The sequence below is a fragment of the Acartia tonsa genome, chromosome 13 (genome assembly GCF_053477335.1).
Source record: "Acartia tonsa isolate MP-2025a chromosome 13, ASM5347733v1, whole genome shotgun sequence".
NCBI classification, from domain to species: domain Eukaryota; kingdom Metazoa; phylum Arthropoda; class Copepoda; order Calanoida; family Acartiidae; genus Acartia; species Acartia tonsa.
The window spans coordinates 41,803,509-41,828,510 of record NC_137272.1 but is presented as its reverse complement, the minus strand read 5'-3'; the positions used below and the strand labels follow the sequence as shown (position 1 = coordinate 41,828,510).

At 35.6% G+C, this 25,002-nt stretch overlaps 2 protein-coding genes across 3 annotated transcripts in view; one reads left to right on the top strand and one right to left on the bottom strand.

Annotated features, from left to right (window-relative positions):
* Nucleotides 1-25,002, bottom strand: part of LOC145304577 (sestrin homolog) — a 394,235-nt gene that overhangs the window by 322,140 nt on the left and 47,093 nt on the right. The window lies entirely within an intron of this gene.
* Nucleotides 7,328-13,838, top strand: LOC145335312 (uncharacterized). Its single transcript, XM_080181046.1, has 9 exons — nucleotides 7,328-7,473; nucleotides 8,188-8,475; nucleotides 8,782-8,895; nucleotides 9,322-9,383; nucleotides 9,917-10,086; nucleotides 10,416-10,561; nucleotides 12,122-12,277; nucleotides 12,793-12,882; nucleotides 13,301-13,838. The coding sequence occupies exons 1-9, from the start codon at nucleotides 7,449-7,451 to the stop codon at nucleotides 13,432-13,434; spliced, it is 1,185 nt and encodes a 394-aa protein (XP_080037172.1). The 5' UTR covers nucleotides 7,328-7,448; the 3' UTR covers nucleotides 13,435-13,838.

The following is a 25,002-nucleotide window of genomic DNA, read 5'->3' as shown; positions in this document are numbered from 1 at the left end:
AACCTTATGTTTGAAAAAACCCTGAAAAAATCCAGAATTATACAAGAAAAAATCGGAAAATAAGAGAAGTGCAAGTGGGGAGGGAAGGGGTGATTACCCCCCACCCCCTACCACAAATAAATTTGGGGGTGCCGTAGATTTTTAATTTCCCCCCCTTCCCCCCCCAAAAAAAAATGTAATATTTACAGACTTTAACGGACGGACACTATTATAGAATAGTTTCACAATATTGAAACACACTTTAATTGAGTAAATAAGTTTATTAATATTACAAATGATTAAATAGGATTATATATTTATTTTAAGTAAATAGGTAGGTAGCAATTAAGAGGAGTAATGTTCGAAGCCAAGCTCTATGGCTTGGGCTGCTACGATCCTGTGTAGGTAGAACCTTCTTCACAAGACAACAAAACACAACTGCCTGCCAGCCAGAAGTACACAAGGAATGTTTGCAGTATGTAGAGCATAATTGACGTCAGGATGAATCCAGCAATCATTCATTATATCAGGAATATAAGCACTAAATATCACAAATGACATAATGATTACCCCCCCCCCCCCTCCCAATCAAAAGGCTTGGACGTCTTTGGGGGAAGTGAGGTAGTTTTTCATTGATTTATTACTTTAAGACAAGTTAGGTTGGGTTATATTGGGCATGGGTTTAGACCCTTTAGGATTAGGGTTCCCCGCAGGGGCTTGACATAGAAAAGTAAAGTGGGATATCAATAGACACTTTGTGCTAATATCATTAAAGCTAATATTTTTAATTAAAAATTTTCTATTTTGAATTGTGCTATGAGATAAAACAGTAATGTAAACGTTACTAAAAGTTAGAAAATTAACACTCAATGTTTAAAAGAGACATTAAAGCTCTTTTTTTTATTTATCAAGATTGGTAAAAAATAGCCAGACATGGACCAATGACATGCCTTTAATCAAGTACACAAAAAGTTATTTGTCGCATCGTATTATAGACAGGTTTCCGCAGATAGTAAAATGAAAATATAAGATTAATTTCAGTTTTGTTGGCCCTGAGTGGCTGAGGGCCTAGACCAACAAAACTGGTGTTGATTATTATTTGATTTTATTATACGTGGAAAATGTCTAATATACGATGCAATACATGCTTTTTCAGTAAGGCTCAGAACCGGTTCTAATCCTTTTCGTGTTCATCAGTTATGAAGCCATACTGAGAAAAATGCTTTTTCGTGCCTGACCACTACTGGACACAGTTAGGGCGTATTGAAAAATGATTAACAGTAAAAGGTAGGTAGGTAAAGGGTGTGCAAAAAAAAAATGCGGACATTTTTAAAACTTAGATTGCGCGGTTTGTGTTAATAGTAGAAAAACGTTATGCATACCATTAGAACCGCTATGAAGTCTATTTTTTGAAAATATAAAAACGATTCCTGTGATACGTATAGTTTAGGAGCGATGTGGTAAAATGTCACAACTGCCTTAAAACTTGACTTGCAAGTAAATCATTAAAGATTAAAGTATATAAAAAATATGTACCTTTTTAAAATTTAAATTGCGCGGCTTGTGTTAATAGTAGAACAATGTTATGCATACCATTAGAATCGCTATGAAGTCTATTTTATGGAAATATAAGAACCATTCCTGTGCTACGTATAATTTATGAGCTATGTGGTAGAATGTCCCAACTGACTTAAAACTTGACTTAAGAGTAAATCATTAAAGATAAATAAAGTGTTGCAAAAATGCGGACATTTTTAAAATTCAAACTGCTCGGCTTGTAGAAAAATGCTATGTATATCGTTAGAACCGTCATAAGCTCTATTTTTTGGAAATATAAGTACGATTTTTGTGCTATTTTTAGTTTAGGAGCTGTATTGATAAAAATATGAGAAAATTGGAAAAATTTAATCTTTAATGATTTACTCACAAGTCAAGTTTTAAGTCAGTTGGGACATTCTACCAAATAGCTCATAAATTATACGTAGCACAGGAATCGTTTTTATATTTCCAAAAAATAGACTTTATAGCGGTTCTAATGGTATGCATAACATTTTTCTACTATTAACACAAGCTGAGTAATTAGAATTTTAAAAATGTACGTATTTTTTTTGCATACCCTTTAATTTAATCTTTAATAATTTACTCGCAAGTCAAGTTTTAAGCCAGTTGGGACATTTTACCACATAGCTCCTAAACTATACGTAGCACAGGAATTGTTTTTATATTACCAAAAAATAGATTTCATAGCGGTTCTAATGGTATGCATAACGTTTTTCTACTATTAACACAAGCCGCGCAATCTAAATTTTAAAGATGTCCGCATTTGTTTTGCACACCCTTTAATTGTCTGAAGTATACACATTGTCTTGTAGAGGATTTAGCCAAAGTTGTGGGCGAAGCGCATCCAAAAAAAACGTCACCGCTCTTAAACCAAAATCGAGGGTGGTGTGACTCTTTTACTTGACACCACCCCTGGCTGCATTAGGGGATAAATCAGGGGGTGTAGAGTAGACCCCTCATAAGGGGGTGTATCCATATTTATAATTTTGCCATCGGGGTGGACACCCCCTTCCTTTTTTCCTCCTTAGGATACATCTATTTATTGTCCAGCTTTACGTACAACATCTATGAAACATAAATTGATATTGAATTTACAAAAGTAAATCGTATGGTACATCGCATAAAAAATGCAATAAATATATACAAGGATGACAACGTCCAAAAGCAGCGTATATATAGGGCTGATATAAAGGATAATTTTACATTAGAGCCGAATCTTTTTTCTAGAATGGCTTTGAAGCCGATTTATATCCGGTGGATTCAAAACGGTTTTTAACTATACTGAAAAATCATCTATGGTTTCGTATTATAGACAATTTTATATGGATCATAATAAAAACATAAAATAATACCCTTGGGAGAACAAAACTGGAATTAATCCTTTAATATTTTATTTTACTCTCCGCGGAAGGATGTCTATAATACGATGCGATAAATAACTATTCCAAAATGAAACTGGACATATCATATTACATAAAATAGTAAGGTTATTGTCTGAAGCCTAAGCTTTCAATTACCTCTGAACCGATTGAGTTTTCTATTTAATGGAAGCTTCACATTGGTCCTAAGGGTATTTTAAGACTTTTAAAAAGTCCTATAACGGGTTGAGACCTTTTTTTTACTCATCCCTATCCATTCTAGTAACGAGCCTCTAGAAGCTAGGTAATGAAATATTCTCAATAAAATTTAATCTACCGAAGGAGGAATTTTATTGATATAAGATATGGTTGTTAACAATTGTACACGTTTCAAATGAAATTAGAATTCCTCAGAGTAACTTCCTAAAATGCCAAGACCCATTTATAGACAGACAAACCCACAGCCAACCAATGCCAATGCATAAATTGTGTAATCCCATTATATAAAGTAGTAAGTTCTTTGTCTGTAGCGAAGGATCTCGCTAACTGCTGAACCAATAAGGTTCTCTTTTAAAGTTAAGCTTCTTATAGGTCCGGAGATGGTTTTAGGCTAATTTTATGCTTCGAATATAGAGTCCTTAGATGCTACCTTGATTACTTTTCCGCAACTAAAAACAAAAACGAGCCCTTCATAAGAAATTAAAATGATGAAAATAATGTAAATAATCAACAATTAAAGATAGGTGCTTCCCCTTTCATTTTTTTCCCCTTTTCTCTTCTCTCCCTTTTACTCTATTAACTCTCTCTCTCTCTCTATATATATATATAATATATATATATATATATATATATCAGCGCGTAAAAAGCGTTTTTCCAAGAAATCCCCTTTTTTGGTCAAATTTCTGAAGACGGGTTCCTTAAACAACACCCTTATTTATACATTCAGAATTGTTCATTTAGCATAAATCCAGGGGTATTAAATAATGGAGCGGTTTTTAAAAGCGAAGCTTTTCTATAATTGGGGTCGGTCCGTCCGTCCAGACCGGATAGCTTTTTCATTTATTTAGGCATATAGAATTGTCATATCGATTTCAAACTTTTCATGGTGATTTCTGTAGTAGTACTGATTCCTAGGACAACAAATTACATTGTTATTAGCGAAGCATCTCTATAATCAAGTCATAAAAATGTAAGTACGTCCTTAACCAATATCTTTTCTTTGGTACATATGCAAGATTTATTTGATAATGTATACTATACTACTTAATATATTTGCCCGTCTTTCTATTATGATAACTGCTTGACTATTGTTACCCCTATATGTCAAAGCTTTGCTAATTGTAGATGTTGTCATCCTTGTTAATATGCTTAAATAAATATGCTGAAAAGTTAAAGTGCCTTAGTAAATCTAGAGTGAAAGGGGTTAAAAGAGAGAAAGAAAGAGAGAGAGAGAGAGAGAGAGAGAGAGAGAGAGAGAGAGAGAGAGAGAGAGAGAGAGAGAGAGAGAGAGAGAGAGAGAGAGAGAAGAGAGAGAGAATGAGAGAGAGAATGAGAGAGAGAGAGAGAATGAGAGAGAGAGAGAGAGAGAGAGAGAGAGAGAGAGAGAGAGAGAGAGAGAGAGAGTTTGTATCCTAAGGTTACTCATAATGCAAAATAACTTCAGATTTATACTGTACATATATTGTATGTTTCAAGCTAACTGGAGGTGTATTATTTGTTTCTAGAATCGGCTTTGAGTGAAGATAGGGTAAAAATTTGGTGTTCAAGATATCAGAACAGCAAAATAATTAATGCAGTTGTTGCAAAACTATAGTATAGATGTATATACAGGCAACTAACTCCCTTCCTTTTTCAAAGATCTCTTTCGTCTGCTTCTAAATTAGTTTCTGCTACTTGGCTTTGTTAATATAAGCGACACCATTGGTTGATTTTCAATGACCCAATAAAAAGGTTGCACGAGGCGGTTGCGATGGGGAGATACAGTTATTTAACCCTTTCTCCCTCTAGTGTTTTATTCTAATGTTGCAAAATTAAAGTAAAAGAATTGAGAGGGCAAAGGCAGGGTTCCTGTTTAAATTTATATTGGGTCAGCTAAAAGCGTCGGAAATATAAATACAGAGTCCTTAGAAAAGAAATTTCCTAGCAGACAAAAAGGGTCTCTACCGTTTGGGACAGGTAGATATCTGGGTTTTACATTTATAATTAAACTTTTTATTTTTGCTACTGTGCTTTTTTTAGATCTGTAAAACATTGCTAGTGTTATGAAAAATTCGCGAAATTGAATGCACATCAATAATTTTGCGTCTTGATACACTTATACGCAAATATGCGTACGTTTGAGCCAAAATGTCAACAAATCATTAACTTTTTAAATCTAGTTTTTATACTATTAAAAAGCTTTGTAAATGTTCCGATAGTGGTTTTAAAAATCTATTTTTTGAGGGATTTTTCTTCAAACTCATATAAAATTGTCCCCAGAAAAATGTATTCCCTTAACTCAACAAAAGACAAGGATGAAAACATCAATAAAACCGAAGCTGAAATTCAACGACAAACGAACGTTAACACTTGTAGAGTTGTCAGAACTGAATAAACTGAATATTAATAAATAAGTCTATACAAAATTTCAGTAAATTTATTGAAAAACTAATTAAATAGAATCAGATGAATAGGATGATTTTACCATACAAAAATTAGTTGTAAAAAATAGTAGTCTGGTAACGATTATAGAGTTGCTGCGCTTTCTAATTCGTACTTAACTGTTATAGGAATCATAATGAAAAGTTTGAAATCGATAGGGCAATTATGGCATGCCTAAATTAACGAGAAGTGCTAACCGTTACGGACGTACGGACCGACCCTAATTATAGAAAAGTTTTGCTTTTAAAAATTACAAAAATCTAAATTTAGCAGTTATGTAAAAACAGCAAATATATGGTATGAAATCAATCCCCATAGAACAATTGTAACCCCTCTGAATATTACGCGAGAATTAGGGCAAAATACACACTATACGATATAGGGAAAGCACATAGCTTAGTTCTGTAAAGGGGTAAGATGGAACAATGTTTTATCAAAATTACAAATATTTTAATGTAAAAATGTATAGGTATAATTAATACTAAAAATACAGATTTTTGGAGATAATTAATTAGGGGGAGGGTAATATAACAAATCATCTAAAATTTAAATTGGGGGGGGGGGGGGTTTATCGACTACCCCAAAATTAGTAATGAATGAGCCTTTCCTGGACCTTTGAACAGCTATATTGTAAAGGAGAACCATATCAGCTCTGCGGTTAATATAATCCTTCGGCACACACACACACAGACAGACATCATGTTTCTCTTATATAAAGATAGAAGGGATCATGTAAAGAAAACGAAGTTGCCGGTTTCGTCGTTTTTTCACAGTAGCCTTTCTCCTATTTCTAGCCCCTGCGGGGCATATTTTCTAACACTGCGGGGCAATCATTTACATTTACTTAACCTAACCTAACCTAAAATAATAATAATAATATAATAATAATAATAGAACTTTTATTCAATAACTCTTCAATCCTGTTATGAGTAAATCACATAGACAATTAATTATTACATTGCAATTACATGTTAATATTTCATATTATATCGATAATAATTATATGTTTTTATTATTACTGGTAAACATAATTGCGGATTTTGATAAACTAAGTGATTTCTCTTGGCGGCCCAGGTGTGGCTGAGCCTACTTCGGGCTGGACTGTGGTTGATGTCGGTACCACTTTCGCCGGCCGGTAACCGCAAAATGAATGCGGATCAGAAAGTTATCCGCCTGTGGTTCCACCGCTTTACCATCTGCGAGCTCGCCTTCACTTCAGCTTTGCCTGCCTCTCCTTCTCCGTACCCTCCATATGTCAACCTTTACAGCAATGTTAGTACGTGACCGGTCAACGAATTGACCGGCTAGCGATTAGTCAGATAGAGAAATTTTGCGCTGATATGGGAATATGAACTTAATCGTGACATATAGACATTTCGTGTGACTTAATATAACTCTTAAAATAACTCTTAAAATAACTCTTAAAATAACTCTTAAAATAACTCTTCAAAAGCTACTGTGAAAATACGATGAAACCGGCAACTTCGTTTTCTTTCCATGATCCGATAGAAGTTATACCATAATTGTAATTTATTTAGAATTAAAGTTAAAAGTTTTATTTTTTGTGTTATAAACTTTTTATCAAATTAAATAGTCACCCTTTATTGTTTCTAACCGACATATGGACTTAGATAGCCATAATATATATTAGCATCGCTATTAAAAAACCAAGTAGTTTTAGGGGCACACTTATAGGTATGAGAAATATGAATTTTGAGTTTTGAATATTGAAGATGAGTCTGTGATGAAGTGGGGGGATGAAAGGGTATAAAATGCGGGTGCATTGATGGTGAGAAGTCAGTTGTTGTCCATCCTTTGACCTGAGTGGTCAGCCATCTTCTTCCAGTAAAATATATTATTCCTTTTTTTCTTCTGTTTCTCTCTCCTACAACACCCATCAGACAACCAACCATGTTTCATACACAGGCTGTTATTGGTACGATTTTAGTTTTTTTTTTTGTAATTTATAAATACAACTATTTTATAATCAGAATATGTCCATACGTCCGGCAGTCAATAAAAGATCGTTTAAAAAATTAACTTTATCTTGCTTTTTGAAAAACAAGCGGCTACGCCCCTAGAAGCCTCTAGGGGCACTGGTAGGAGGGGGAAAAGTTGACCTTATCCCATTTTAAATTTGAGTTTAAAAAGAGTTAACAAAAAAAAAACATTTTTTGAGGGGCAGGGGGGTGAAGAACCCTCCAAAAAATAGTTAAAAACCTTCCCATAACCTATAAGAAGCTTCACTGTAAAGGAGAAAAATATCGGCGTAGCGGTTAGCGAGATCCTGTGGGACAGACAAAAAACTTTACTACTTTATATAATAGAATTAGTAAATTGTTTAAACTACTTCTGAAATTTTAAATGATTTAAAGTATCTTTGATCTTTCTAAATTCTAGTATAAAATATTTAGGGAAGGAGGGGACATTGGACGGTAAATTACACTAGTATCCAAAGTTTTATAAATATAATATCTTGTTCGATGGATTAAAAACTTTGGGTACTTCAATCGAATTTTGATTGCTTGATTCAAAACTTTCAACAACAGAAGGGTTAATTTTGTTTACTGACATTGGGAACGTGTATATGAAAATATATTAAGTTAAAAAGATCCAATATTTGTCCAAAAAATTTTTATTAACTTTTTAGGCATTGCTGCGCTACTAGCGAGTAGTGTGATCAGCCAAAGTCAATACAGACCTGGCGGCGGTGCTGGCAGACCATCAGCCGGTGCTGGTGGCGGTTTTGGCAGCGGTGGCGGCGCCGGTGGTAGTTTTGGCAGTGGCGGCGGGGCTGGTAACAATTTTGGCAGCGGCGGCTTTGGCGGTGGAAACGGTGGTGGGGGATTTGATGATGGAGCTTTCGGCGGTCAGGGAGGGCAGGGCGGCGGTGCTGGGGCTGGTGGTGGTATTGGCTCTCTTGAAGAAGCTATCCCCGGTAAAGTATCAATAATTTTATCTTTAAAGCAAAAAATCTTTCATCTTTCAGTAAAAAAAAACAGTTCCATCTCAACCCTATACTTTTTAAGCAAACTAACATATTTTTCATACTTCATTCTTAATCTTCCTGTAAAAAAAGAAGTATTCAATACATAGAAATAAAAATACATTTTCATGTTATATAAAAGAAAATATTAACTTTTTACCCTTTGTAGGAAAAATAAAGTTTACCAATCAAGCTATTTCAGAGATATATTGCATCATACATCAAAACGTTCAACTACCATTTTAAATAATTTCTTAGGTATTCCTGGCATCGACTACCCCATCTACGCTGAAGTCCCTCCCACATCTTTCCTGTGTGATGGACAAGTAGAGGGTGGTTACTATGCTGATGTCGAAGCTGAATGCCAGGACTGTTAACTTTTATTTCACTAGCGGCTACGCCCCTAGAGGTCTCTAGTGGCACTTTAAATGTTTTATTATTTTGTGTCTAAGTTGCGTTCAAGTCTCTTGAATATTAAAAATTGTTCGTGTCATGTTTCGTTTAGGTCTCTAGAATATATTTTTTTTAATTTTGATTTTTTGTGATTTCTCTTTGGAGGGTGGTGGTACCCTCCTCCAAAATAGTTATAAACCTTCCCGGGACCTATGAGAAGCTATCCTGTAAATGAGAACCCAATTGGTTCAGCGGTTAGCGAAATCCATCGGTACAGTCAAACAAACAAACATCCTATTACTTTATTAAAAGGATTATGCATCAGCAATGGATATATTTGAAATAGGTGGATATTTTCACAGGCGAATTATTCTAGTCAATTTAGATTGCTAATATAGTCCTCAGATTGGTCTATATGTTCCTTCATGGCCAGGGGGAGAATAATGGGTAATAAGGCGGGCGAGGGGGTTGGGGGTCTGTCAATATATTAGCCAGCTAGAAGAAACATTTATCAGGATATGATAAAAATCACTCAAAATATCCACGTTTTCTATATTCATCAGCCTATGGGAGTGTTGTAATGGGATTTAAACACCCCTTTGAAATATGATATAAAGCTCCCCCCCCCCCCTAACTTTAACCTTTGATTAGGATATATGGGTGTAGTACAGGGAAATATGATCAAAGTCCTTCCACAGATTATGACGTCATACGATAGAATTGCCAATGAGATTCTAGTATATACTGTAATTGACCAATGGTAAAATGTATGCTGGCCTCTCATTAGTTATTCTATCGTATGACGTTATAATCTGTGAAGAGACTTTAATCATCTTCAGTAAAGGATTTAAACACTCCCTAAACTAAGAAAACCTTGGATACTTTTTAAAATCTTGACATGTTGGTAAGGACCTCCAGTGTCCAAACTTTTTTATCAATAGTTTCAATCTACAGAAGAGGAAGTATTTTATTAGTCCCTTGTCTTATCTCTTAACAAAAGATTAACAACAACAAAAATCAGGCTTTCCACATCTGCGCCGGAGACGGTAATGGTGGACTGACAAAATTCAGTTTCCTGTGCCCCAACGGGACATTGTTTCAGCAACAATACTTTGTCTGTGACTGGTGGTTTAATGTGGATTGTTCCATTGCCGAGACTCTCTACTCTAGGTAAGTCAAGTTTTTTCTAAATAATGCAAGTTTTTCATTTTATGTTGGTATTATACCTAGACTAGATTGTTTAGTCAATTAAGCCAAATATAGGTAAAAAATATGTTTCAGATTATTTATCATGTCTATTAAAGCCATAAAAAAAAGATATTGAAATTAATCATTTCGACTATAAAGTATTATATAAATATGTTCAAGGCCGACGAAATACCGAAATTGCCATTTGACAACATAGTTATGACATTATGACAACATAGTTATTTATAAAATAATTTGACAGATTTTATAATATTCAAATTTTCATGTCTTCAATAATTTTGTATCAACAGGAATGAAGAAGTAGCAGCTGAGCGTGACGCTTATACACAAAATGGCGGCGGCGCCGCTACTGGCGGAGTAGCACCTGGCCGCGGAGCACCAAACAGAGGCGGTAACAATGGTGGTAATGCCGGTGTACCCAACAATGTTGATACAGGTAACGGTAGATTCCTCTTAGTATTATTTTTAGCGATTTCGAAAATTTGAGTACCCCCCCCCCCCCCCCCCGACAACAAAATAATAATTTAAGTAAACTATTATTAGGTTGGACAGGAGGAAGGGAGGGAGGGTATATAAGGCGAGACACGAGCCTTGCCTTGCCTCCATAGTCAACCATGCCAACCAGTCTAGGATCGCAGTCCCTCGCTACAAGGCAGTCGACTAGCCAGCTTCAAGCTTTCAGTCTATTTATATACAACCCCCTTATCCCCGCCCCCTTTATGTTCTCCCTCTCGTCCGCTACGTGTCCGCGTTTTTTTACTGTATTGTTTACCCCTTTCCTCTCCCATCTGACCAACAACCCCCTTATCCCCGCCCCCTTTATGTTCTCCCTCTCGTCCGCTACGTGTCCGCGTTTTTTTACTGTATTGTTTACCCCTTTCCTCTCCCATCTGACCAACAACCCCCTTTTCCCAGTCCCCTTTATGTTCTCCCTCTCGTCCGCGTTTTTTTAGCAAGAACAATTTTATTTGTGGGTTGCGTAGCAATATTTAAAAGAAATAGCCGACAACGAACATCTGTGGCCGCAGCGCTTGGCTCCCTAGCCTATAACCTAACCTAACCTAACCTAAAATAGTTTTTTGAAATTTAGAAAATTAAAGTACCCCAGACAACGAACATCCGTGGCCGCAGCGCTCGGCTCCCTAGCCTATAACCTAACCTAACCTAACCTAAAATAGTTTTTTGAAATTTAGAAAATTAAAGTACCCCAGACAACGAACATCCGTGGCCGCAGCGCTCGGCTCCCTAGCCTATAACCTAACCTAACCTAACCTAAAATAGTTTTTTGAAATTTAGAAAATTAAAGTACCCCAGACAACGAACATCCGTGGCCGCAGCGCTCGGCTCCCTAGCCTATAACCTAACCTAACCTAACCTAAAATAGTTTTTGAAATTTAGAAAATTAGAGTACCCCGACATCAAGTTGTGGACACAGGAAAAAGGCAAGCTTCAATTTAATTCAATAACGTGTCCGTGCTGTGGAGAAGCCTCGCTTCGCTCGGCTTCCCCACACAGCACGGACACGTTATTGAATTAAATTGAAGCTTGCCTTTTTCCTGTGTCCAAATCTTTTCCTCCTCCCGCAGACTATCCAGACTGTCGGGGGGGGGGGGGGGGGGGGGGTACTCAAATTTTCAAATTGATAAAAAATTTTGTAACAGGAAAACGCCCAGGTGGTAAACGATCAAGTCGATAATTTCCCTTAACAGAAAGTGAAGCACAAATAAAAATTTTATTAGAACGCATTTTGATATTCAATATAGGTTACGTTTGGCAAGGGTAGGTGAGGACTGGCAGTGCCGTAAAGGGCTAAAGCCTAAAAATTTGTGTTGTCAAAAATTAAAATATTTTTGTTGACAAGGGTGACTTGATTATACATCATTCCACATTAACAACGACTTACATAATGTTACTATTTATTCTTCCTATTCAAAGAGGACGCTCTTATAACAACATTCTAGCGATTTTTGGATAAAACTTTTCGATCTTTCTTCAGGATTTGCAGCTGGTGCTAACAGCGGAAGACCTGCTGTCGGCGGTGGCAATAACAGAAACGCTGCTGTCTCCGGTCCCAGGCGCAACAATCGTCCCGGCGGTAACGGTGGAAGGAGAACTGGAGGAGCCCAACAAAGTTACGGAGCTCCTACTGGAGGTAATAGCCACTCACATGGATATGTAACCTGAATATTAAAATGTTTTGCCTCTAATGTTCCTTTTAAATATACAATAAGCTGCAAAAAACAATAAACTTCATTCCATAATAGTTTGTAATTGGAAGATAAGTCAGAGGCAAAAAAAGGTTTAATCTATTCATTTTACATCAAAATGATGATAAAAAAGGTTAAACTAGATATGGAGTTATTATTCAAAAAGGGGAGGGTGCTTATTGTAGAGATCTCGTAATCAATGTATAAGGAAAACCAAGAAAAATACATAGATTATCAGGAAATGGAATTAAAGGCCCAACTCAAATAAACATTTTTTTTTATAACTAAATCAACAATTAAACAATAATTCTATTTTTAATTTAGAAAGATATTTTTTAAAAAAAAACATATAAAAATTATGGTTGAAAGCAGCTCTATACGAAGTTTCTTTAATACCTTTACTACGAGATGTCTAATAATTTCCCCTCCCTCCAAATCCAACCTAACCTGCGTATTCTAGGTGTCGGATCAGCCGGGGGTCCCAGCGGGCTAGGAGGTGGCCCTGCAAGGTCTGCTCAGGCTAGCTATGGTGCCCCTGGCGGATTTGATGGTAATTTTTCACATATTCCTAATTTGCTATTTCTTTCAAAAAAATGTAAAAAAAAAATTTTTTCACTTTTCCTATTTACTTTTAAATAGTGAAAAAAAAACATTGACTTATATATATTAAAAGAACTTAATTGGTTCAATTGCCAGCGAGATATGTTAGTACAGACAGACACACATATTTCCTATAGTTTTATTTATTGTGGAACATAAATATATGCATTTTTTCATATATTTCCATGAGAGGTTTCTTCTTTGAGGTTGGAAGTACCCTCCCCTTGAATAGTTATAAACAATTCTTGGACCTTTATGAAGCTTCACTAGCTGTAAAAGGGAACCATGAAGATGTAGCTGTTAGTGAGATATTAGGCACACACAGATAGACATCCTGTTACTTTATATTATCCAAATACTTTGTTCAGGAGGTGTCGGGTTCGGAGCTGGGCAGGGCAACTCTCTTGACGGATACCAGCGGTCTGCCAGAGACCTGGACGTAGAGGCCAGGATTGAAGAGCTTGCCCAGGCATTCGCCAACCAGGAGGATAATCTCATCTAAAGAATAGCCTCGAACCTGCCAACCACGTGACCCTCCCTGAACCTCGAACTTAGATGGATAAAATCATCTCTTATAATCTGCTAGTCAATGTTAAGTTACAAAAAAATGATATTCTATGTCTGCTTTTTTAATCATTTGTTATATATAATTAGAGATTTTTATTCAATATTAGCACTTAGAATATCATCAAATATTTATAAATTCATATAATATTTTAAATATCAAAGGGCATTTTAACTCATATATCAAAATATTTTTTTTCTTCTGATTATTGAAAAAAATGTTTACAAATTCCATGAGTAATTGTTGGTATGAGCTAGCCATTTGATATTAATTTATGTATTTATGCAAATAATATATGTTTTAATTAATCTGTAGAAATAAATGAATTCATGAAATCAATTCATTGTGCTTTTTTGATTTTTTGCATGTATAGTAATTTTTTAAAGCGAAGCTTTAATATAATAACGGTCCGTCCGTCCGTACGTCCGTCTGGAATGAATAGCTCGTTTTGTTAATTTAGGCATGTTAGAATTGTCCTACCCATTTTGCTTGGTGATTCCTGTTGTAGTTAGGAACGATTTAGAAAGCGTAGCAACTCTATAAAAAGTTACCAGAATGTCCGTAAGTCCATTTTAAACATGTTGATTTTTTAACTTTTTAAACAACAAAGGACAACAAAGTAAATGTTATAAGCGAAGCATCTCTATAATCAAGTTCAAAACATGGAAGTATGTCCTTAAACAGTATCCAACAGTTTTCAACAATTTACTAACAATTTATTCCGATTTTGATAAATTTATGTTCTGATTATTCAGTTCTGACACTCTACAAGTATTAATGTTCGTTTGTCCTACCGTTGTTGCCATCCTTGTTATCACATAACTTGGGCCAATTTTTTTTTAGAGTTGGTATTCAAAATACTTTGTTATAGACAAGAGCAGAGGAGTGTAAAAGGTTTTGCAGTGGTGTGCGAAGTGGGTTTGAGGGAGGCATATTGATATTTTCAGTTCTAATTCTTTCTGAAGTTTAAGATCTCAATAACTGCTGGGCCGATTGTGTTCTGCTTTTCAAAGAATTTTTACAACAATTTAAAGCTATTTTATTGAAAGATATAAAAGGTTGCTTTCACTTAAACCTATTTTTTGGGTTTAATATTCTAAATCTTTGGAAAACATAAACTTATTTCCAGCCCCAGAATTCTCCCTTTTAGATAAGCTTAATGTAAGTCCCAGAGTGGTTTTCAACTATTTTAATTTTTACTAAATCTAAGTCTTTGTAGGGTTTTAGGCTATTTCTAACATCTTGGAATACTGAGTCCCTAGATGCTAGGTGCATAGCCACTAGAATAGCACATCAGAGACCGATTGACAACAAATGTTTGTACAAAATTTGAATTAATAAAACATGTTAAATTAAATACATAAAATCCAACTATTCCTCACAAATTAAACAGTTAGGTACAAAAAAAAAAAATTTGATATAGTTTTATTCATGCTCTTAAAACATTAAATCAATTAACTGTTTAACCTGAATTATTCGAATTAAGCCCGTTATTAGATTTTTCTTTGATTTTTTTAAGGGGAAGGGGGGGTTGGAGGTAGGGTTATGGTTCATTTTTTTTACTCTAAATTTTTTTTTTGCTTCTCCATTGAAAACTAACAATATTACAAAGCTTACAGTTTTACGGCAAATTTTGGTTAGATATTTTCTTGAATGAAGTTTCAGGATCTGAACTGAATAGAATTAGGAATTATGGTTATTCCCCCCTCCCTATTTCATTAATTATAAACAGTATTATAACAGTTAAAAAGTGTCTTTGCAATAAAGTAAATATTTTCTTTATAAAAAATGTAAATAAACAATTGGCTGTTTGTACATGTGTTACTTGATATCTCTAACCAGATTTGTATTGTAGTTTCAAATTTTCAAATTGAATTAAAAAATCTTTTTGCGAATTTTTTGCCAACTTTTTAATGCGCAAAACATACATACATATTCTATTGAAATGTTTATTATATGTTACAAATTTTGAGTTTAGCCAACTGTAATTTTAAGATTTACTAGGAATTAATAAGACCGCATACGACAAAAGTTGAACTATCCTATTATATAAAGTAGTAAGCGTTTTTTGTCTGTCCCGAAGGATCTCGCTAACCGCTGAACCGATATTGTTCTCCTTTACAGTGAAGCTTCTTATAGGTCCTGGGAAGGTTTTAAACTATTTTTGGGGAGGGTGTCTTCACCCCCAACCCCAACCCCAAATTTCTTTTTTTATTTAACTCTTTTAAAACTCAAATTTTAAATGGGATGAGGTCTACTTTCCCCCCTCTTACCTTAAGTGCCCCCAGAGGCTTCTAGGGGGCGTAGTCGCTAGTAAAATAATAAAGCTTTTAAAATGTATTATAGAATAAAGTAAAAATAAATTTGGCTTTATCCTTAAAGTAACAAGATGTCTATCTGTCTGTACCTAAGGATCTCGCCGACCACTAAACCGATTTGGTTCTGATGCTGTGAGAATTGGTGCAAAAAATATGACGTAACAAAAAAAATTAGCCAATGAGAGGCCGTTATTGACCAATGTCGTCAATGGTAGTGGCCGCCATTGGTCAATAACGGCCTCTCATTGGCTAATTTTTTTTGTTACTTCATATTTTTTGCACCAATTCTCACAGCATCTTTGGTTCTCATTTACAATGTTGTCTCACATATGTACTAGGATTTGGAAATGTTCATAACTTTTTGGTGGAGGGTACCAAAATCCAAAATTTTACTTTAAAAAAATTAAACTTAAAATTTGATTGATTCTCCCCTATCTCCTATTCTCCTATCATTGGTCATCTGTATTGTATGACGTCATTTTTTATAAGACACAATTAGCTGTTTCTAATTTGGTTGTTTTGATCATATTCCATAAGGGACTCATAAATTTGCAACTTATGTGTTTAATTGCGAGAAATATTGCGGTTTCAAGAATAATTTACATTTAATATTTCTATTCTACTTCAGTTTAATTATACAAAAGCATACTTTTTAAATCTAGAAGTATGTGTTTCTGCGTTTGCGGATGAAATGATCTCGCTAACTGCTGTAGAGATTTGATTTTACTTTCCAGGGATTACCTAGTGCTTATAGGTTTTAGGCTATTTTGATAATAAATTTAACTCTCCATCCTTTGAAAACAGTTTCTTTAGATGTTAGGGGCGCAGCCGCTAGCTTCATATAAAATTTGAAAGAGGCAATAAAAAGGACTGTAAAGGTTCTTTTCTAATAAAATCTAAGATTAGTTTTGACCATTGCCAGAAAATTTGGCAACATGATCAAATTTTGTGGCAAATTATAGTTCTTCCTACTTTACTTTTAGATATTTTAAGTAGTAAAGCTTCTCTATAATTCAATATATTTGTAAATGATGGTGAAATATGGAATGAAATGGAATAATTTTACCAAGATCCTGATCATGTGAAGTTCAAGGAAAAAAAAAAATTTTTGTATAGGGGGTCAAAATGGGGGGTCCGGCGGTCTCACCCCCACCCGCAGGGTGGCGGCCGAAGGCCGATTTTGAAAAGGAAAATTGCTATGGATTCTTGAATGCCATCCGGAACAGAGACAATTGGAATTTTGAAAATCGGACCAAAAACGCGCGCGCAGCGCGCGCGCAAAGTTGAAAAATAGGGTTTCAGAACCTCCAACTTGAAAATTTTGTCAAATTATCCATTGATTTTTTGATCGTTAATAACGCGCAGGTTTTTCAAGTTGGAGAAAATTCCTTGGAAACCCTGAAAATATGGCCGGAGGGCATCGCAAAAAATCATGCCCCAACATTTTCCCCCCATTGGCGGAAAAGTTAGAGCACTTCAAATTTTTTTTTAGGAGGCCTGGCGTATTGGCCACTGTGGGCCTCCCGGTGGGGGGAAAAAAAATCTGAAGGTACCCACAGAACCACAATGGCCGGCTCTAACTATCATTTAGTGTTGCCGGAGGCAATTGCCGGCCGTCTTCCGGCCTTAAATTGGCGGCAAAGTTAGCGCATCCAAAAAATGGCCATTTTTTTACATGTTTTTCGCGCGTAGCGCGGCGTGTGTTTGTGGCGCAGCCACGTGTATTCCAAGTTTTTTGTAGTCCATCCCAAGCCGGTTCAGCAGATGTGCGGCCGGAGGCGGTCGGCCCGGCCGTTTGGCCGGCAGCGGCCGTCAAAGGTCGCGAAAATCGTCAAAAAACGCTGTTTTTGCGGATTTTCGGCGGGCCGGTGCGGCCAGGCCGGTCGGCCGACCGACTTGGGACACATATCCCTGGATTCTATGGGCCATGGGCCTTCATTGCTATTTTGCACAATTTTTTTCCCCCACATATCCTGGCCGGGACGGCCGTTCAAAGTGACCTGGGTCAAAATCGGCCAAAGGCCGTCTAAAAACGCCGTTTTCGGCCGTACTTTGACGGCCGGCCACGGCCGAACCGGCAGGCCGACAGGCCTGACCGGCACATCCGTGAAACCGGCTGGCAATGCCAGTTTTGGGGATGTAAAAATATTGACCCCCCCCTGATGTGAAAATTTTCGGCCACAGCCCCTCAAAGTGGGGTGGGGTTTCAAGAAATTGTAACTTTTCTGTAATGATTATTACTTTGTAAATGCATTCATGTTTTCTTCATTCCAATGATTATTACTTTGTAAATGCATTCATGTCTTCTTGATTTTAATGATTATTACTACTTTGTAAATGCATTCATGTTTTTTTTTGATTTTAATGATTATTACTTTGTAAATATTTTCATGTTTTCATGTTTTTTTATGGTTAGACCCTGTTTTTGCACTGGTACAGGCTGACGCCTTGGGTTGTTGACTAAGCCAATGCTGATGCCTTTGCCTGTAACTGTTTGTTTTCTGTTTCTGTTGCATTTTATCCTATTCCTTTCTCTTGTTCCTTTCTCTTTTTCTTTTCTCTTTTTCCTTTCTCTTTTTCCTTTCTCTTTTTCCTTTCTCTTTTTCCTTTCTCTTTGACGCTTGCCCCATTCCCTGACGCTTGCCCCACCCGGTCCCAAGGCATCAGCCTGTATCAGCATATTTCACCGTGTCGTCCGAACAAAATAGGACGAAATAACAACTTCTAGATGATGGTGAAATATGGAATAAGAGTGTAACGAATTATGAAATAATTTTACCAAGTTAGCCGCATGAAGTTCAAGGAAAAAAAATTTTTTTGCAAGTGTCTCAAAAATGGGGGGGTGGCGGTTGAACCCCCCCCCGCAGGGGGGCGGCCGGAGGCCGATTTCAAAAAGGAAAATTGCTATGGATTCTTGAATGCCGTACGGAGGTGGGACAATTGGAATTTCGAAAATCGGAGCAAAAACGCGCGCGCAGCGCGCGCGCAAAGTTGAAAATTGCGGAAAAAAAGTCTCCATTTCACGTTTTGCACAAATTATCCTCTCATTTTTTGATCGTTAATAACGCGTAGGTTTTTCAAGTTACATTAATTTCCTTTGAAACCCTGAAAATATGGCCGGATGGCCTCACGAAAAATCATGACCCAACATTTTCCCCCAATTGGCGGAAAAGTTAGAGCACTTCAAAAAAAATTTTAGGAGGTCTGCCGTATTGGCCACTGTGGGCCTCCCAGTAGGGGGAGAAAAAATCTGAAGGTACCTACAGAACCACAATGGCCAGCTCTAACTATCATTTAGTGTTGCCGGAGGCAATTGCCGGCCGTCTTCCGGCCTTTAATTGGCGGCAAAGTTAGTGCATCCAAAAAATGGCCATTTTTTGACGTGTTTTTCGCGCGTAGCGCGGTGTGTGTTTGTGGCGCAGCCACATGTATTCCAGGTTTTTTGTAGTCCATCCCAAGCCGGTTCAGGGGATGTGCGGCCGGAGGCGGTCGGCCCGGCCGTTTGGCCGGCAGCGGCCGTCAAAGGTCGCGAAAATCGTCAAAAATCGCTGTTTTTGCGGATTTTCGGCGGGCTGGTGCGGCTAGGCCGGTCGGCCGACCGACTTGGGACACATATCCCTGGATTCTATGGGCCATGGGCCTTCATTGCTATTTTGCACAATTTTTTTCCCCCACATATCCTGGCCGTGACGGCCGTTCAAAGTGACCTGAGCTTGATCTTTAAATCATTTTAGTGGCGATTCAAATCGAGACGCGCCAAAATTTCAGCCAATCACAGCGCTGCATTTTGAAAATGCAGCGCTGTGATTGGCTGAAAGTTTGGCGCGCCCCGATCCAAATCACCACTAAAATGATTTAAAGATCAAGCTCTGGGTCAAAATCGGCCGAAAACCGTCAAAAAACGCCGTTTTCGGCCGTACTTTGACGGCCGGCCACGGCCGAACCGGCAGGCCGACAGGCCTGACCGGCACATCCGTGGAACCGGCTGGCAATGCCGGTTTTGGGGGTGTAAAGAAATTGACCCCCCCCCTGATGTGAAAATTTTCAGCCACAGCCCCTCAAAGTGGGGTGGGTGGGGTTTCAAGAAATTGTAAATTTTGACTAGACCCTGTTTTTGCACTGATACAGGCTGGCTTGGGTTTTGACTAGGCCTATGCTGATGCCTATGCCTGTAACTGTTTTTTTTCCATTCTGTGGCATTTTATCCTCTTTCTTTTCTGTGACGCTTGCCCCACGCGGTCCCATAGCATATTTCACCGTGGTGGTCCCAATCGAAAGGGACCGCGTCAGCCTGTTCTAGATGTTAAAGTTCATGGAAAATGTAGATTCAAATAAATCTTGAAAGTACACATATTATACATCAAAAACTTTATATCAAGGCTTATACCAAAAAAGTTATATACTTTTTAATGATAATATATTAGACAATTATCTTGATATAAAAAAGTTAAGTGTTTTACTTCTAAACTATACATGTGTTTTAATCATGGCTAGAACTATTTATTTTTATCTTAAAAATAGGATATTTTATTGCATTTGGCCTATTTGCTATGCTTTATCGGGCTATAGTCCCTTTCATGGCAACGAATCTTTATGGGCGTTTTTATGTATTTTTAAAGTAGCTTTTCTCTTATTTCTAGCCCCTGCGGGACAATTGCCTAACCCAGTAGTGCACCTAACCTAACCTTACCTAATCTAACCTATCAATAGCCATTGTGAAAATACGTCTATGATATTTATAAAGACTATTTTTTGAGTATTTTTCAGCTGCCCTAAATATCTATTATTCTATTATTTACTTTATCGTCCTTGTTCTCTCTGGGTTGATTATTAGATGTGTGTAATAAAAGGATTTATCGGAGACTAGATTTTGGCAACCTTCTTAATTAAATACTATGGCTTACTAGCGGGGGAAATGGATATATTTACTGAAGAAAAACTATCTTTACAACCCTCTTAATTAAATACTCTGGCTTACTAGCGGGGGACATGGATATATTAACTAAAGAAAAACTATTCTTGTAACCTTCTTAATTAAATACTCTGGTCTACTAGCGGGGGACATGGATATATTAACTGAAGAAAAACTATTCTTGCAACCTCCTTAATTAAATATTCTGGCTTACTAGAAGGGGAGAGGGATATATTAACTAAAGAAAAGCTATTCTTGCAACCTTCTTAATTAAATACTCTGGCTTTCTTGCAGAGAACAGGGATATATTAACTGAAGAAAAACTATTCTTGTAACCTTCTTAATTAAATACTCTGGCTTTCTTGCAGAGAACAGGGATATATTAACTGAAGAAAAACTATTCTTGCAACTTTCCTAATTAAATACTTTTCCATGGTAAAAAGTCATACAAAGACAACTTTCCACAAATATTAAAATAAAAATTGCGATAAAAAACTATTATGTTATTATTAAATATATCAATAAATATTTAAAATCTAAATGTTTCAGAATATGAATATAATTTATATCCAATGGAAAGATATATAGAACTGGCTCCGGGGAGTTTAATTTAATATATTCTTGTGTTTATCTTCATCATATTATTAAATTACAAGAATATTCAAATTTATCCTGATATAAAAGTATCAGAATGTCTGTGTGTGCAGACAATGATCTTACTAATCGCTGAACTGATATGATTTTCCTTTACAATGAAGGTTATCATTAGTCAGGGAAGGTTTACATCCATTTTATGAGAGGGTTAACATTTTTCATCCAAAAGAAAAAGTCCCTAGAAAAAAAACTCCTCTAAAATTTATTTAGCTTTCTCTTCCCAAAGTTTAAATAAAGAAATAAGGATCATACACTTCCCCCCTTTACTCAAGTGTTCCCAGAGGCCTCTAGGAGCATAACTAGTATATAGTAAGATTTTTGGTTAGTTAGTATTAGATTATCATAAATTGAGCAAACTCTACTCTAGCAGATTTGCCCCTAGGGGTCTCAAGGGATCGAAAGGTGGGGAAGGGAAGTCAACAGTTAAATTTTTTACTTGCTTTAAAAAGATTTGTTTTTAAAATTTTATGAAACGCGGGGGGAATTTTTCCTAGGGACGTATTCTCACTTGGGAGGGTGGTGGTACTTTCCCCCAAAATAGTTGAAAACCTTCCCTGGATTTAAAATACTTTGTTAATATCTTTAATATGTTTGAGCACGTTGTCATTCTTGATTTTACTAGTATATGAAATTGTATGTCAATATAATCTCTCCAAATTCAACAGGATATGTTATAGTTGATAGACAGCCAATACTTTGGTTAGAGAGATTTGTTCTGTTTATCTTTATCTGTATATTGGTATAGGTATGGGTATAACACAGCAATATTCTTAACAAAATTATGTTTAATTTGTTGTGATTATCTCTATCTGTATATTGGTATAGGTATGGGTATAATATAGCAAGATTTAATAATGCTTAACAAAATTATGTTTAATTTGTTGTGATTATCTCTATCTGTATATTGGTATAGGTATGGGTATATCATAGCAAGATTTTAAAATGCTTAACAAAATTATGTTTAATTTGTTGAGATTATCTTTATCTGTATATTGGTATAGGTATGGGTATAATATAGCAAGATTTAATAATGCTTAACAAAATTATGTTTAATTTGTTGAGATTATCTTTATCTGTATATTGTTACAGGTATGGGTATATCATTGCAAGATTTAATAAAGTTGTTAATTATGTTTAATTTGTTGAGATTATCTTTATCTGTATATTGGTATAGGTATGGGTATATCATAGCAAGATTTAATAAAGCTGTTGTAAAATTATGTATAATTTGTTGTGATTATCTCTATCTGTATATTGGTATAGGTATGGGTATATCATAGCAAGATTTAATAATGCTTAACAAAATTATGTTTAATTTGTTGAGATTATCTTTATCTGTATATTGTTACAGGTATACGTATAATATAGCAAGATTTAATAATGCTTAACAAAATTATGTTTAATTTGTTGAGATTATCTTTATCTGTATATTGGTATAGGTATGGGTATAATATAGCAAGATTTAATAATGCTTAACAAAATTATGTTTAATTTGTTGAGATTATCTTTATCTGTATATTGGTATAGGTATGGGTATATCATAGCAAGATTTTAAAATGCTTAACAAAATTATGTTTAATTTGTTATGATTATCTTTATCTGTATATTGTTACAGGTATGGGTATATCATTGCAAGATTTAATAATGCTTATCAAAATTATTTTTAATTTGTTGTGACTATCTTTATCTGTATATTGGTATAGGTATGGGTATATTATAGCAAGATTTAATAATGCATAATAAAATTATGTTTAAGTATGGGTATATCAAAGCATGATTTCAAAGTGATTGATACACAAAACATTTTACTTTCTGTTCTTATCTTTATCTCTATAAGTATGGCTTTAACCCTTACAGATCGGGCCTCAATTCCCACCACCACCTTATCAGATGGAGGGGGGGGGGGGGGGCTCTATCTCAGCTCCTGTTACAGACGTAAAAATTTTTTCTGTTGGTTCATGTGTATTGTTAGAGAAAATTACTTTTTCTAGTCATAGCGGTCAGACCGCTCCTTAGCCGCTAAACTTTAAAACAGATGTAGAGCGGCCAATTTTGCAGCTAGGATAACCAAATTTTAGGACGAACTTTTATTTTCATACCAAAAAAAATACTTTTTCTGATCATTGCCGAAAAACGGCAAATAACAGAAACCGCCATTTTCGGCGGTTACGGCGGTAAAACGGCGGTTGGCGGGGCCAATTAATATTGTATCTGTTTATTGTTGCTTGAGGATTTACCAAAAAAAAAATTACAGGTCTCATAATGTAGAAATTAAGATTTATTTAGATTTTTTTCTAATTTTGGTGCTACCTAACTGACTTTGACTGGTCACCATGACCGACACAGACCAGATATCCTAATAAAATCAACTCTTGCCGACGTATAATTGCTAAACTTAAAAAGTCATGAAGTCACAGCTCTCCATCTTACCTACAAAAAAATGAGATTGCAAGTAATAAAAGTGCAAAATATAGGGAAAAAAAGTTTTAAATGTTTGAATTTTTTACATATTATTATTATTTTTTCTTCATTTTTTACTAAAAATTCAAAAATTGGTTGTGATTTTAAGGTTGCATGTAGCCGTGGCAACGCATAGTCAATTTTATTTAAAGATCGCTATTAGGTTAGTGGCTGTACTAATGGCAGCGGCAGCGGCAACGGCAACGGCTACACATTTAAAAATCAAGTTATTTCGTCTTTTATTATAAACTGGATCTAAATTCGAAATCATAAGCCAACTTATCCTAGAAATCTTATCTCAAACAATATATTTTGCTGAAAAATTTTAGTTACTCTATACCCATCCTAGTTTCAGGTATAGTTTATCTTCTATTGATTTCTGCTAATTGGAAAGTTAAAGCCAAGCAAGCTAGGGGGTATTTGGCAGGAACAGGGTTAGGGACCTGAACAAAATAAAACATTGTTTTAAATTTTTCCATCAGTTAAACTAAAAAAAACAATTTATTTTAAGTTGTATTAAAAGACTAAGATAAGGGCATAAAACATATATTGTTCATTTGAAAATAAAAAAAAATATATCTTTATGGGTAAATTATCATTTTTTAAAGGTTTTGTGATTATCTTTGAGTTTTGCATATTCTCTCTCTTTATTATCTTTGTTATGACAATTGAACATCTGCTCTATAACTTACTTTCTCGGTTGTCCATTCCATGATTTTTGCTTCGCTTCTTATGGATGTTATCATGTTTAAAATGGACGTACGGACATTCTGGTCACGATTATAGAGTTGCTACGCTTTCTAAATCGTACCTAACTACTACAGGAATCACCATGCAAAGTTTGAAATCGATAGGACAAACATGCCTAAATTAACGAAAAAAAGCCATCCGTTACGGACAGACAGACGGACCAACCCTAAATAAGGAAAAGCTTCGCTTTTAAAAAATTAACATTTTTACTTTTTTTCTTTTTTTCTTGTCTACCAAATATTGAGTTGTGCTAAGCATTGTTGAACAAATGTTACAATTCCCAGGCCTCTAATTTTAGCCAACAAAATGAACCACTAAATTTAACTAAATTACACATAGAGCCCCGGGAGTATAAGGATATCTTTTTGGGATTTGAAAAGAAATGGCAATTCCATCCCTAGAAAAACCTAG